A 16,141-nucleotide genomic window follows, 5' to 3' on the forward strand; every position below is an offset into this window, starting at 1 on the left:
ACAGTGGAGAATTTCCTCTCTGTAGAGAGAGCCCTGAGTCTGGATGACCATCTGGCAGGGATATGTAGGGGAAGAAGGTGGTGGGTACTGACTTAGATGATTACTTAAGGTTCACTGTCAAACTTTGAGACCCCACTCAACTACTTCAGATTTTAGTTGGGGAAACCAAGTCCCAGAGAGAGAGGTCACTTGGATTTATAAAGTTAAAAGCAGAGTCAAACGTACATCTCACCACTTCTGGTCATCCTCAGATATTAATAAATACTCAGTTTTTCAAACAACATGCAAGGAAATAAATTCAGAGGTAACATTTAACTATGATTAAAAAAAAATACCAAAACCATAAATTTTCAAGGCAGTAATTATCTCAACAAATGCATGCTTTGAGAAAGGAGCATGCATTTGCATTGGGGAGGAAGGCACAGAGTCGAGTCTCGGCTGTGCTGCTGAACCCTGAAAGCCTGTCAGAGGCTGCCTGGAATGGGATGAAGAGCAGGGAATCAGAAACAGGCAATCTGTCCAATTTTCAGTGAAACAAGTTTCATAATTTTAGAACCTCCCGACATCCAAAATCCTAGACACAATGTTCCTTTGAAAGAATATATTTTCTTACTAAGTTGGTATCAGAAATAAGCAGTTTCTTCTTATACACTTTCTGAGGACCTACATTTCGATGGCATTTAAATCTTGGGTATTTTTAATGAACATTAAATCCCAGGGAACTAACACTGCATTTCACAATCTCTGAGCACTGATCGATGTTCTTTTTAATCCTGTAGAATTTCTCCACATATTCAGAACGTCCTAAAAGCTCCACAAAATCTTCATCATGAGTGATTACCAGAAGCTGGAAGTTACGCTGCTGCGAGCGACTTTTTATTATCCTGAAACAATATATTTAGAACATACTATTAGTAAAGAGCATAACCCCTTCTTCGATTTGAAAAGTCACTGCAAACCTTGCCAGACACATGAGCTCGTGCTGTGTGTGTCAGGCCCCAGCCACCCTGCAGGAAGTGGAGGGCGGCCCCGGACCTTCAGGCTAGCCAGGCAGGAGCCTCCTCTCCACCCCAGACAGTAGGGACACGTGGCCTGACTCCTCACTTAGGTCTGCTTTAGGGACTCATAGGAATACAAGAACTAGTTTCTTCCAGAAGTTCTCACTAAAGCAGGTATAATTATTTTACTGAGTTTTCCTTAATATCCAAACTGTTCAACTATAGAAGGCTTATTCCTTTGCCTGGGATTTTCCTGACCTGTTACTACTTTTCTCTGGAAGAAAAATTTTAAAGTAATAAAGACAAACTGCAGGTAAGGGGAATAACACTGCTTTCTTAAGAGCTGGGTCTACTTAGAATTCTGCCACCACCAGTCACTAGATGCATCATTACTATGACACACAGGGATGTGAGTGGGTGTTCTGGGAACATTTTGCTGAGGTAACCAGCAATGTGACTGAAACCTGAAAGACTTTTTCTTTTAGCTAGCCACTTATCCCCTTCCTGGAGCTGGATGTACTTGAGGTTTCAAAAGCACCCGCCCTTACTTGCGATGGCTGCAGAAAGATGGCCCTGTGCTGCTCAGCTCTCCTTCAGGCCCTCTCTGCCAGTAAGGGTCTGTCTGGGGCCAGGAGTGCCCGAAACACCTCCTTTGACCTCAGGGAAAGTGCCTTTTTCTCTGCCAGCATAGTCCTTATGCAAGAGCTGCTTGACAACCTTGGCATCTGTACCCACCACAGGTGAATGTGGTAAAAGGTATGTGCAATTTTACCCTCACTGGATTTTACCTAATCTCGAATAAGCTTTTTGAGTAAGAGCTCTGTCATTCTTCACAGTTGTCTGACACATGTGGAAAGCTGGGGAGACAGTCCTAAACCCACTACCACTACCTACAGATGTCTTAGCAGGGCATGCTAACTGCTGTGCATGACATGTGGGTTCCTCTGGTAGGTTTACAGGAAAACCAGACCAGGAACCCCTCACAGTGACCCTCTCCCTGTGAACACAGTTGGGGAGCGGCAGGATGTGTCTGGGGCTGCTATTCACCATCTAGTTCCTTTAGGAGGGATCTGAAGAATTACTATCAAAAGGTAAAGCCCAGGGCCTGGCACCAACTGGCTTCCCCAAGAAGTGGGGAACACAGCTAGAGAACGTTTTCACCACAGAACTCTCTTGATCTTGAAAAACTATCACAACCTGTCCCCAAATGTGAGATACTTACTCAACCAGAGCATGTGCAAGAGATTCAATGTTTTCTCGGTCAAGATTTGTTGTTGGCTCATCCAAGGCAATGATGCCACAGTTGAGGCAGAACGTTTCAGCCAGGGCCAGGCGAATGATAAGTGAGGCTAATACCTGGAAAAAAGCCCCCATGTGAGAAGCCCAGCACAGACCTTCTCATCTCATGGCAGGCAAGCAGTCCTGACATGATCTTCTCAGCAGGGAAAAGTGGGAAACGTCACAAGTTCACTGTTAGGTAAAGCACTGCCCTCTGGGAGAGCCCAGCACTGGGACCAGATTCTTATGTCCTCCAGAAGGAGAACCTGCATGATCTCAGCCCATCATTCACCACAAAACAAAATGCTCAGAGCAATGCTGATGCCCTCACATAAAAAATTACATCAGCTACAACCAACTTGAGACCAAAGGCTAGAAACAGAGACAATGCCATTTATCTGTAATTTTAATAAACCTGTAAGATTAGCAACCTTAAAAATTCTTGACCTGGCTATTTTCCTGATAATGGGATCTGTTAGAAAACTTTGACACATTTTCTAGAGCCTCTCGCTTTTTCTCAGCTACCTTTAAATTTCCATATTCTTGTGTATTAAATTTCCATATTCTTGTGTATAATTCTCAGAGTGAGAGAATAAAAAAGAAAATCCTAGGTCAAAGTATCAGGAGTATAGAAGTGTGGTTTCAGTTAAGCTCACCTGTAGAAAATCCAAGTAACTGGAACTGTTAGGCATTTTCACGGTTACTAGAAACCTAATACTAAAACCCTCAGACCCAACTGAAGCCATCTGAAGATACAAGACACACAGAATTGACAGAGTAGGGCTATTCTGGGAAGTATAAACTACTCTGTTGTGAGCTGTAAGTCCCCTTTCCCCCTCAATTTGTGGGTGGGTATGCACGAATCAGTGAGTTGGTAATTTTAGAATAGTTTACGTCTTTTCTTTGATGCCTAGGCAAGCCAGAAGACAGAGCCACAGCTTGGCCCTGTGAGGGACAGGCATTTCCTGTCTTTGAATCCAAACTGCTGTCAACTCTACCACCACCCACTCACATGCAGAGTCCCCGGCTGGCTTTGAGAGCCGCAGCAAAAGCCAGTGTTAGGTAGGATGGAGGCCCACCTCCAGTATTTGTTCTCTCCGCTCACACCAAAGGGGCAATTATTGTTAATTAATTTTCATAACTCAGAATAGCTACAGAAAATATTTTTCCTCAAGATATTTTTGAAAGTATTTTTAATCCAAAGAGACCATGTTTCACACTCTGTATTTTCTCATTTATAATTACCACTAAAAATCACCAAAGTAGGCAGGGATACTGATTACAGATCACAAGTTGGTCATTTTTGTAGACTGATTTAGATAGTAATCTGCAGATGCTTTAAATTGGTATCAGCTGTCTAGGCTGACAACATAATACATATATACATGGCATGTTCTTTCTTTCTTTTTTTTTTTTGAGATGGAGTTTTGCTCTTGTTGCCCAGGCTGGCGTGCAATGACACGATCTTTGCTCACTGCAACCTCTACCTCCCGGGTTCAAGTGATTCTCCTGCCTCAGCCTCCCGAGTAGCTGGGATTACAGGCACATGCTACCACGCCCAACTAATTTTTGTATTTTCAATAGAGATGGAGTTTCACCATGTTAGTCAGGCTGGTCTCGAACTCCTGACCTCAGATGATCTGCCCTCCTCGGCCTTCCAAAGTGCTGGGATTACAGGCGTGAGCCACCATGCCCAGCTGCATGGCATGTTCTTTAAGCAACAATTGCAAACTATGAAAATGGGTTAGATAATGTGAGCATCCATTTCTATGATTTCAGAATTTTATTAAAAAAAAAATCAAGGGCCTAGAGGTGTTCTCAAGTGTAATCTTCTGCCTTAATCTGAAAGCAGAAAGCTCAAGAATCTGTGACATCTTTGTTACAAACCTGTGCACACTGAAGGACCCAGCCTTGTTCCCCCCAAGGATGCCATATTCCTGACTCTTTAAACTTCATTCCTCTTCCTGATTTCCAATGCAGGCTGTCCTCACAGAGCCTCACCTGATGCCAGCTGGCCTGACCCAGCAGCTAAGTCTTTGAGTATGTAGTGGTGGGGACTCAGTCCTATGAGGAGCTACTTCCTTAATGAGACTCCCTCCTATGTTCATTCTGGCTTAAGCTAGAATCTGGTTTGCAATACTATGATGTCACTGATTCTGAAACATCTTATGGTTATAATTGCATTTTTTCATTCCTGCTGGCAAATAATACAGTGGTACATCTTATAACTGAGGAGACAGTGACCTTATTCTGATAAGGAGTGCCATGAAAACTCTAACAGGTCTTCAGCTTCTTGTTCTACATTTAGCCTATGCTGCAAGAATGCTTCAGGCCCTTCTTTTAAAAGTCTACTTTACATAATGTTGCAGGAAATGATGGTTAGCTTCAGGAGAGTGTAGTAATAGTAGCTGAGCCTGATTCATATTATGTGGCAGCAAAGAGCTTCCCACCATTCAGGTGTAGCCTTGGTGCTTTCACTGCACTGATGTTTGTTTCTCTCTTTCAGTTACTAGGGTGAGTTGGCTCCCCAGACTTTTGAGATACCTGCCTTTTGTCCAGCACTGCATCGTCCTCGCATATCCAAGGCTGTGTCTCCCTTCAGCATCACCACTCGGTAGTTATAATTCCGCCTTTTATCAGAAGCTGATACATTTTCATCGGCATCAGACCGTATTTCTATGTATTCAATATCTGACAAAGAAAAAAGAATATTTTAGAGGAACCTATGCTCTGTAGCCTTTTGTCATTTACAAACATATCAAGTCAGCCTAGGAACAACACACGAGGCTGACATTACCAGGGAAAAAATATGGCTGGTGTGGAACCTCTTTCTCTGGCTGGGAGGATTCAGGAGCCTGGTGGTTTGGCCAGAAGCAACCCAGATGCTTCAGTTCCTCAGCCTCAACTCTGTCTTTCTTAGTTTCCGTTAAGAGCGTCCTCCGGGCTAGGCATGGCGGCTCATGCCTGTAAACCCAACACTTTGGGATGCCAAGGCGGGTGGATCACCTGAGGGCAGGAGTTTGAGACCAGCCTGGCCAACATGGTGAAACCCCATCTCTACTAAAAACACAAAAATTAGCCAGGCATGGCAGTGCACACCTGTAATTCCAGCTACTACTCGGGAGGCTGAGGTGGGAGAATCACCTGAAGTTGGGAGGTGGAGGTTGCAGTGAGCCAAGATTGCGCCACTGCACTCCAGCCTGGGTGACAAAGAGCGAGACTCCATCTGAAAAAAAAAAGTTTCCTCCAGATGGTTTTTTCTTATCGCATTTTGGTTTATCCCTATCTACACTATGACAGAACCTATTATGTCATCAGCTAAATGTAATGCCTACTGCAGTCAAATATGTAAGTCCTGTTAGGCTCTAGAACAGAAAACTTTACATTTTCTTGCTACAAGATATTGCCAAGATAAGAATTCTTAGAAAATCTCAAAGACATGCTTAGAAAGGGGTCCAGGGAGGTAATGCTGGCATGATGAGAGGTCATAAGGGGAAGAGCTGTGGAGAGGGCTTTGGAAAGAGCATTTGTGATACACCATAGTACTCACCTTGTCCACGATAGGTACTTCGCCACAGGTCACGAATAATTTTATTGATTTCTTCCATTTTCATACTGTGAAATTTCATTATTGCTCTGGAAAAAGAAGCCATTGGTACTTTATATATATATAAAAGATATATAATTACGTATAATAGTAATACTAAAATACATAAAATATATAATGTATATAAAATATAAATAACTTCCTCAATATTTTCAATGGTAAAAGTGGAATATAGTAAGCGCTAGAAAAAATAAACAGCAGCAAAACTTTGCTGCTTGGCTAATACTGTGAAAACTTCAGGAAACATAATTTTGTAGACTTTTTTCTTAGGCCATGGTAACTTATTGGAGGGGCCGCTCCCACTGATACCCGCGGTCACAGGAAGGCCTGCTGAACAGATGAGAGGGTTATTGGAGGGGCCGCTCCCACTGATACCCGCGGTCACAGGAAGGCCTGCTGAACAGATGAGAGGGAGTTAAAGGGGAGGAGGTTTATGGCTGGCCAAGGGGCCGGCAGTCTATGGGGAAAATACGAGAATCGCTGGAACTGCCGCCTTGTCCCTCTTCTATCACTATTAAGGCTTACCAAAAGTCAGCTTCTTACGTTGCTTTTATTCCTCAGATCTTAGATTTTTTACCAACGGGAAGCTCTGGTTCAGCGAGAATGATTTAGAAGCTTAAGCTGAACTGACATCAAAATTTTATGTTACCTTCCTATTCATAGATTCAGAAATCCTAATTCTAAATATTAACTTCCATCTTTATATTCCAAATCCTAACTCTAAGCACTAACTTCCACTTAGTCCAGACATGTCCTGGGCCCCAACTCTCTTTTAAGGTAGTAGTTTCTAAACACTAAAAAGAAAGAACAGAAATGTTTGTAAAAACAAAAGCAGCCTGTCAAAACCTAACATTGTTCCCACCACAGTCACCTTTCATCAAAAAGCCCTTAGGTTCTCTGGAAGCAGGTTTATGAACTAATAAATGTTGCACCAGTGGTAAAAAGGCAAACATTACTGCGATCACCATACAAAGGATGTGAGGCGACTTACTTCCATTTGCAGGCCTCTTATCTGATGCATACAAAAAAAGAAACTGAACATAATGCTACTGCCTCTGTAGAATCATTTCATGATCTTCTGGTTCACCAGCAAGAGAGAAAGAAATGACTCAACATAAATACATTTTAAATATCAGATGAAGGACTGTGAAGTAGTAGAAGACTGGAAAAAACCATATTCTGCTTGTTGATGAGAATGCAACAAGTCTCCATTTTCTACCTTATACATTTATCTCAGCCTAACATTTTATGCTCCTTTCAAAAGGAGACAAAACATCTAAGTATTTCCTAAAAACAAACCAAAACAAAACTGATGGAATGTTAGACCAATCATGTAAAGACTGCCTTTCCATAGCTTATATATTATGATCCTGATTTTTCAAATGACATTTAACAAAAGTTATCTTTACATTCAAGTTAAAAATCTTCAAAAACTAACATAAGCATTCTAATGTGGAGAACAAGCTCCCGACAGGGCAGGGGTGGCCAAGGCGCACACATGCAGTCTGCATTGGCTCCCTTATACAACACAGGTGGTGCATTCTGTCCCATGGCCAGGTCTGCTGAGACACAGCACTATGGGGAAAAAGCTCTAGTTCAGGGAGAGGTCTCAACCCACCAAAGAGTGTGTCGGATGGAGCTGATGACTACCACTGTGGGATGGATCATTAACTCATCTTCATATCCTCTCTGTCTACTGTGGAGTTTACAGCTGTCCTGTGTAAGAGGTGTGGATGATGAAGGGTGCTACAGTAATCTACATAAGGGAATAACAATGATAATAATGATTATTATTGATGACCACTTACCATATGTGAGACAAAACTATGCTAAATAATCAATGTCATTTAATCCTTACAACAATACTGGGAATTAGATACTGTTATCTCCATTTACCGTTAACAAAACTAAGATTCAATGAAATCAGTAACTTGTTCAAGATCAGAGAAAAGTGGCTAGGATATTAATAGTCCTTGAATATGGTAGTTAAAATTGAAGAGGCAGTCAAAATTCCATCTTTTAAAGCCACCAGACTCAGTTTTATGGGGAAATGTTATCAAATCTTCAAGATACACCTAGTTCCCAAGTATATAAAGTGTGACACAGCAAGGAGAAACATAAGGGGAAAAAAGTACAAGGCTATTTTGCTTATGAATATAAATATTCTAAATAAAACCAAATTTAGTAGTAAGGGTAATAAAAAGAATACATCATGACCACGTAGTGTTTACAACAAGAAAGAAACAGTAAAATTGGGGAAAATAATTCAATTATTGTAGTAACAGATGTCAAAAATAACATTTGATACACTATAACACTGAATTTTGATAAAATATCCTAAGTGAAAAATCGAAGAACGTTTTCTTAACTGGACAAAATGACTCCCTCAGATATCCACAGAAAGCATCAAATTCAATTTAAAATATATAGAAGTGTTCCTCCTAAAACTAAGAAGAAGAGAACGATGCCTCCTATTATGGCTGCTCTAAAATAATGTCCTGGAAATCCCTAACACTTTAGGGATTTCACAATTCAAATTCCTAACTAAAAAGAAATGAAAAATGAAAAAAACAGAGAAAAGCCTGTTATTGTTTTTGCAGGTGACAGAACTGTATGCTTAGAAAATCCAAGGAAATCAACTGAAAACTGATTCAGACTAATGAGGTAGCCAGAGATAAATATATAAAAATGAAGTTTTATTATCTAGAGCAAACACCAATAGGAAAGGCAATAGAAAAAAAAAAGGATCCTATTCACAGTGGTGATAAAAACCATAAAATGCCTAGGAATAAGTCTAACAAAAGGGTATAGGAGCTAGAGGAAAAAGCTGTAAAACTTTACCATAGGAGAAAAGAACATGATTGAGTAGGAGATGCATACTAAGGAGTCAAGAATGGTAGATTTGATATTACAAAGATGTCCGTTCTCCTCAAATAATCCATAAATTAAATGCAATCCAAACAGAAATCCCAACATGATTAAAAAATGCTTAATAGAATCCATAAGCTGACTCTAAAGTTCACATAGAAGAGATAATACAAAAGAAAAAATAATTTTAACAGTTGGTGGACAAAGGAAAATCCAGAAACAAACCCAAATGCATATAGAACATTAGTTTATAACTGCAACAGTTCAAATCAACTGGAAAGGTTTCAATAGTGTTACAAAGGATAAAAAAATAACATTACTACCTGTTATCCAACCTCAAAATAAAATCCAAATGAATGAAAGGATTAAAAGCCAAAGTATTTGGGCAGCTGAGGTGGGAGGATTGCTTGAGCCTGGAGTTTGAGACCAGCCCAGGCAACATAGTGAGACCCCATCCCTACAAAAAAATTTAAAAATTAGCTGGGTGTGGTGGTGAGTGCCTGTAGTCCCAGCTACTTGGGAGGCTGAGGTGAGAGGATCACCTGAGCCTGGGAAGTTGAAGCTATAGTAAGCTGTGATCGTGCCACTGCAGTCCAGCTTTGGTGACAGAGTAAGACCCCGTCTGAAAAAAACAAAACAAAAGCTAAGGTAAAATAAAACCATCAGAAGAAAACATTTTGATAATTTTAGGACTGGGAAGCCTTTCTAAATAAGGAACAACATAAATCAAAAGACTAAAGATCTGACTACCTAAAAATTAAAAGTTACAAAAGATATCATAAAGAAAGCTGAGGTAGTTGGGCACAGTGGCTCATGCCTATAATCCCAACACTTTAGGAGGCTGAGGCAGGCAGATCACTTAAGGTCAGGAGTTTGAGACCAGCCTGACCAACATGGTGAAACCCTGTCTCTACTAAAAATACAAAAATTAGCCAAGTGTGGTGGTGCATGCTTGTAGTCCCAGCTACTTGCGAGGCCGAGGCAGGAGACGGAGGTTGAAGTAAGCTGAGATTGTGCCACTGCACTCCAGCCTGGGTGACAGAGCTAGACTCTGTCTCAAAAAAAAAAAAAAAGTTGATGGACAAATGATAAACTGGGAATAGGTACCTGCAATGTATGTGAAAATAAATTAACATCTAGAATCTATTAAAATATGACAAATCAAGAAAATGACAACCTAGTAGAAAAACGGGCAAAGAGATACAAATAGGTAATTTCTGTAAAAGAAATACAAATAGACAACATATGAAAAGACATTTAACTTCACTAGTAAAAAGAGGGAAATGTAAATTAAAGTGCAAGTATTTTTTTGTGCAGCCAATAAAAATGTCAGTAACAAAATCCAGACATGGAAACGGGTACTTTCATATATTACTGGTGGAAATTTTATAAGTGTTTTCAGAAGGCAATTTGGCACTAACTAAAAAATATACATAACCTCTGAGCCAGTAACTCCATTTCTAGGAAGCTGTCTTTTTGATATATCTGCTGTAGTGTGCAAAGACACACTCTGCAGCATTATCTGTAGTAGCACATATTCAAAAGCTTTCTAATATGTTCAATAATGGAGTAGATATCATGCATTTTACAGAATATGCAGTCATTAAAAATACAAAGTACTTGAATGTATGAATGTAAAAGATTACCACTATGTTAAATGGAAAAAAAAAAAAAAAACTCAGAAAAATACCTACCTTGTGATAATGCTCACAAAGAACAGAAAAGATTTATTTGGGTGTACTACGTGCAAAGCCATTGTGAAGGAAATGAAAATATGTCACCAACATAATAATTCTTAAGGGCTGAATCAAAGTTAGACATTGTCATGGAAATGAACCTAAGTCTACCTTGAAGTGTGTTCTGTGGTTTGCAGTTATGGAGTATGGGGAAGCCCAAATATCTGTAATAAAAGGCTGAATGGCTTTAGTTGCATAAGTGGTACAAAATATTATGAAGTACAAAGGTAGGAAAAAATCACATATATTTGGGAAGAACTTCATCAACGTAACATTCCAAGGATGGGAAATAGCACAGGAAAACATGGGACATATTAAGGGAACAAAATTGTTTGGTTAGAACACGCTTGGTAGTAAGAATTGAAATGGGAAAGCCCAGGTATGGAAGTCTTTGCTAAAATTAGAAGGGAATAGGGACCACCAGCTTTAGGAAAATTAAGCTGTCAGAAGTATAATGGGTGGAGGTGGGGGTGGGAAGGATGGTAAGAGGTAAGAGGTGGGAAAGCTACCACGGTAATAGGTGAGAGTTACTTAGGCTGAAGCCATGGAAAGAAAGCAGCTCTGGGCTGGGTTACTCACACCTGCAATCCCAGCATTTGGAAGGCTAAGGTGGGAGGACTGCTTGAGCCCAGGAAGTCGAGGCTGCAGTGAGCTGTGATCACAGCACTGCACTCCAGCCTGGGTGACAGAGTGAGATCCTGTACAAGAACCCTATAGGAGCTACTGAATGACATATAGTGGCCCAATTAACTTAACACACTTTTGTCACTTGGACTTTACAGGCATTTAACATCAAACAACTTACAGAATGACCTTGAAAGTCCATGACCGTGTGCTGAGGCAAAGATTTGAATTTCATGGGCTGCAAACTTTTATGGTCAAGTAGTCATCTGGCTAGTGTATCAGCTCCACCACCTGCCTGGAGTATGCACATCTCTCAGTTAAATGTATATACTAACTCATGAGAAGTAGTATGATTTCTTTGTGAAAACTGGTTCTCAAAAGAAAGTGAGAGGCCAGGTGAGGTGGCTCACACCTGTAATCCCAGTACTTTGGGAGGCCAGGGTGGGTAAATCACTTGAGGTCAGAAGTTAAGAGACCACGCTGGCCAACATGGTAAAACTCCATCTCTACTAAAAATACAAAAATTAGCCAGGTGTGGTGGTGGGCACCTGTAATCCCAGCTATTTGGGAGGCTGAGGCAGGAGGATTGCTTGAACTTGGGAGGTGGAGGTTACAGTGAGCCAAGATTGCATGACTGCACTCCAGCCTGGGTGATAGAGTGAGACTGTCTCAAAGGAGAAAAAAAAAATTTTTTTTGAGAAGCTCTAAGATCTCAGAAAATAATGATTTATAAATTACTTTAGTCTGATATTTAAATACTCGTTAAGAGTCTGAAAGGTTTCATTAAAAATTTCAGTAATAATCGATTGCATTTTATGAGGAAAAATAATGGCTTTAATGGCATTTCTATTTCTGGTAATCCATGAAAGTCTTAACAAGCTTGCCCAGCCTGCCTTATTTTGTTGTTGTTCTGTTTTGTTCTAGGCTTTTAGCAGGCTGAAGCCATGGTTTTTAGTTTTGTCTCTAGTGATAAGCAGAAAAGAGGGATGAGGAAGAGGCTTTACTGGCCCAACCAGAAACAGAAGCTAAGAACCCATGACTGGATTCTCTCCCTTGGACACCCCATAGACCAATATCTCACCTTCCAGGAGAGGACCCTTCCAGTTCTTGCTTCTTTAAACTCATTAACTTAATTTTCTTTAGCTAGACTCCCAAACATCAGCTTTTACAATTCAGCCTATGGTTCAACCACTATGGCAAGATAAACATTTGTTTAGGTGTGAAAAACCAGTGGCTATCTTTGGGTTTTGTAATCTACCCTCTTGAGGTTGTAGGAGCTACTGTGAAACCTTACTGCATCCATGGTCATGATGGAGATGGTGACTATAAGGTGAGCCCTGAATAAAGTCCTCATCTGAAGCTCCCTTTGAATGCAGGGACCCAGGCTCTGAAGAGCCTCACAGAAAGCTGGCCACCTTGGATGCAAAACGGTAAAGGTTACGTGTTTACAACGAGTCTTAAAAGAAGTATGACCTAATATGCAGCCTTCCACATCTGGGGAAAAATGAGAGTAGAACATTTTGGGCATAGGGTAGAACACCGTATCTTGAGTGATATATTCTAAAATCATTTAAATTGGTATATTGTATTAGTATGGGGTAATACATTCCAAATAATGGATAATTTCCCCCTTTTCATCTATGTGTCTCTCTGACCATTGCCAATGCTTATACTTACTGATGTTTTTAGATGATTACTAATAACAGATGGTAATCAGCTTTTCTTGAAAATGCACTGCTGATTTCCTGTGTTACCTTAAATAGACAGCTGAACGCAACAATTACACTGACTGCATGCTTTATTCTAAGATGTGAAAGAATGAGGGAAATTTTGTACCTTACTTTCTTCTGGGTTAGAAGGCAAATTTAGGGCTCACTGTATAAACCTTGAGAAGGCCACTGTTTGCAAGCATAAGCCCACAAAGACTCAATTTTGGGGAAATTTGTATCACCTCTTTTCTTTTTATTTAGAAGAATCCATCTGAGTACCAGGTAACAGAACTCAGTAAACAGCCTGGCTTTGTTCCTTAAGCAAGCCCAAACTGCTGGAAAGCACTCCAGTACCTCTCCACCCCTGCCTGGCTCGACCAAGCTCCCTCATAGGTCCTCACTCTCCTCAGCATGATGCCTCTGTGACTGAGGCACTTTTCTCTGCCGAAAAGCCCTTCCTCCTTATCCCAGGCCCAGGTCAAAAACAGACTACGGAGCACCTACCAAGGTCTCCATCAGAAAGACTGTCAGCAGTTTGGAGGAGGGACAGGGTATGATATTCCTGTTTTCCCAGAGCCTGACAAGAAAGTGGCAGAGCAGGGGTTGTTGAATTCTTTTTTATTTTTTCTCCTATAGCCTAATCTTAGAAGTGAAGGGAATTCTTATTCCTGCTGTCACTGATTCCCAGGGTATGCAGGGATAGCTGGAGGGCTCCTATGTATGGTTTTCTATTCAGTGAATACATATGAAACCCCAGGTCTGCAGGTCAATGGGCTGTAAGTAAGAGAAGAGCTGACTTTGTAGCAAAATACTTACAAATAAAATTGAAAACAAAACCAACCTGCCTATTTAACTTGGTCCCTGGTCCACTCTAATCATTGCCCCATTTTTCTTGCTCCCCGTCACAGAAGAAGTTGTTACAAGAATTGACACGATCTTGGCTCACTGCAACCTCCACCTCCCAGGTTCAGGCAATTCTCCTACCTCAGCCTCCCGAGTAGCTGGGATTACAGGTGTGCCCCACCACGCCCAGCTAATCTTTGCATTTTTAGTAGAGAGGGGGTTTCACCATGTTGGTCAGGCTGGTCTCGAACTCCTGACCTCAGGTGATCCCGCCCTGGCCTCCCAAAGTGCTAGGATTACAGGTGTGAGCCACCATGCCTGGCTGCCGCCTCCATTTCTTACTACCCATTCTCTCCCCACCCAACTTGACCAGGCTTCAGTTCCAACTGTGCCACTGACTGCTCCTCAGTCATTAACAACTTCCATTTTGTCAAATTTAAGGGTCACTTCTTAGTCCTTATTTGACCCCAAATAGCATTAGATTCTAGATATATTTTCTTCCCTTGGTTTTCAAGATACCACATCTTTTAAAATTTTTTCCCACCTCACCAGCTGCTTATTTACTGGATTTGCAAACATAACTAGTGGTGGGACCTTTCCCTTCTCTCTCTATGCTCATTCCACATGTGATCTCATCTCATGAGTTAAATGCCATGGATATGCTGATGACTCCCCAGTGTACACCTTTCCTTTGAACTCTAGGCTCGAGGTTATATATCCAACTGCCTGCTTGACATCTCTGCTTAGATGTCTACAAGCACTTCAAACTTAAACTGTACAAAACAGAACTACTGATTTTCTCTCCCCAGTCCCGCCCATTTTAAGGAATGGCAACCTGTTCCCCCAATATCCTGTTGTTCAAGTAAAAATATGTAGGAGCAACCTTTGGTTATTTTACTTTCCCTCCCTTACGCTCAATTCAGAAGCAAGGCCTGTCAACTCTCTCTCCAGAACAAATTCCAAGTCTATCTTCTATCACTTCCCTCCATTTTCACTGCTACCACCTGATCTAGCCCACCACCATCTCTTGGTTACTACAAGTCTCCTCATCGGTCTCTTTGCTTTTACTCTTGCCCTTTACAATCCATTCTCCACACACAGCAGTCAGTGCAATTTCTTCCAACTAGAAATCAGATTATATTATTTCCTTCCTTTAAACCCTCTAGTGACTGCCCAATGCAGTTAGAATGAAATAAAACTGTTTACCACAGCTACAAGGCATGACATATCTGGGAATGGCCTATCTCTGATTATATTCCAGCCATGCTTGCCTTCTTCCTGGTCCTTAAAAAAACACTTTCTGTTCGTCCTGGTCTTGGCTGCTGCATTAACTATTCTCTCTACCTGGAACACCTGCACCCCAGTTTTTTGCACACCTTGCTCCCTTCTCATCAATCAGGTCCCAGCTTAAAGGCCCATCAGTTATGCTCACATTGTTCATTTTCACTGTAATACCTACCATTACTAGCCATTTTGTTATGAATTTATTTCTTAACTTTGTTTCTTCATCCTTATATACTTAGTATCTAGAACAGTATCAAGCATATATATACTCACATTTTTACTGAACAAAATCCTAATATACAACTATATATTATGTACACACGCATCTCACTGAAGAGTTACAATACAGAAATAAGTTATGGTTCTAAACCAGGAAGTATAAGTAACAGTTAAAATGTTTTTATATAAATACTAGCTTTTTTAACGGTTACAAAAAAAGGTCATGTCCCTAATTCCAGCACTTTGGGAGGCTGAGGAGGGTGGATCACTTGAGGCCAGGAGTTCAAAACCAGCCTGGTCATCATGACGAAACCTCTTCTCTACTAAAAATACAAAAAATTGGCCTGGTGTGGTAGCACATGCCTGTAATCCCAGCTGTTTAGAAGACTGAGGCACGAGAATTGCTTGAACCCAGGAGGCAGAGGTTACAGTGAGCAGAGATCATCACACCATTGCACTCCAGCCTGAGAGCGCTGAGAGAACCAGTGAGACTCTTGTCTCCAAAAAAAAAAAAAAAAAAAAAAAGCAGGGGGGCCACTATGGTAGCAGCATGTCACAGTGGTTCTGAGATCTAATTTTATCTCTACCTCTACCCTTTACCTGGGTAATCTTGGGTAGGCTGCTTAATCTCTCTGATAAATACTTGCCCTTTAATACAGAGTTAGATATAATAATTAAATTGATTATGGCTATCATGTAGTATTCAATTGCTATTAGTGTCTTCTATGCATAGCCCTCAACCTCAAAGAATGTTTAAATAGGAACAGAAACCTACATTTTCTTAATGAATTTAGTTCTTTAGTGCTATTTAAGAATACAGAATTTAAGAACTTACATTAAAGAATGGAACATGACAAAGAAAGCTGGACTAAATCGCCTCTGAGCTTTTCTGACTCTATACTGAATAACAGTATAGATTTTTTAAAATTCTATTTTATAGATGAGGAAACGGAAACTCAGAGTATCTAAAGAATT

The 16,141-nt window shown here is 40.7% G+C and overlaps 1 protein-coding gene across 3 annotated transcripts in view; it reads right to left on the reverse strand.

Annotated features, from left to right (window-relative positions):
* Positions 1–523: 523 nt before the first annotated feature.
* Positions 524–16,141, reverse strand: part of RAD50 (RAD50 double strand break repair protein) — an 85,332-nt gene continuing 69,714 nt past the window's right edge. The window contains exons 22-25 of one of the 3 annotated variants that reach the window (XM_023196343.1): positions 5,827–5,912; positions 4,825–4,967; positions 2,221–2,354; positions 524–884 (exon numbers count right to left, since the gene is read on the reverse strand). In XM_023196343.1, the coding sequence (XP_023052111.1) occupies positions 698–884; positions 2,221–2,354; positions 4,825–4,967; positions 5,827–5,912 (550 nt within the window). In that variant the 3' untranslated portion in view covers positions 524–697. Of the gene's footprint in view, positions 885–2,220; positions 2,355–4,824; positions 4,968–5,826; positions 5,913–7,501; positions 7,640–16,141 lie in introns of those variants that run through there. The other 2 variants (XM_023196351.2, XR_002727441.1) reach the window with 2 other exon arrangements.

This window comes from Piliocolobus tephrosceles, chromosome 4 (genome assembly GCF_002776525.5).
Source record: "Piliocolobus tephrosceles isolate RC106 chromosome 4, ASM277652v3, whole genome shotgun sequence".
Taxonomy (NCBI): Eukaryota; Metazoa; Chordata; class Mammalia; order Primates; family Cercopithecidae; genus Piliocolobus; species Piliocolobus tephrosceles.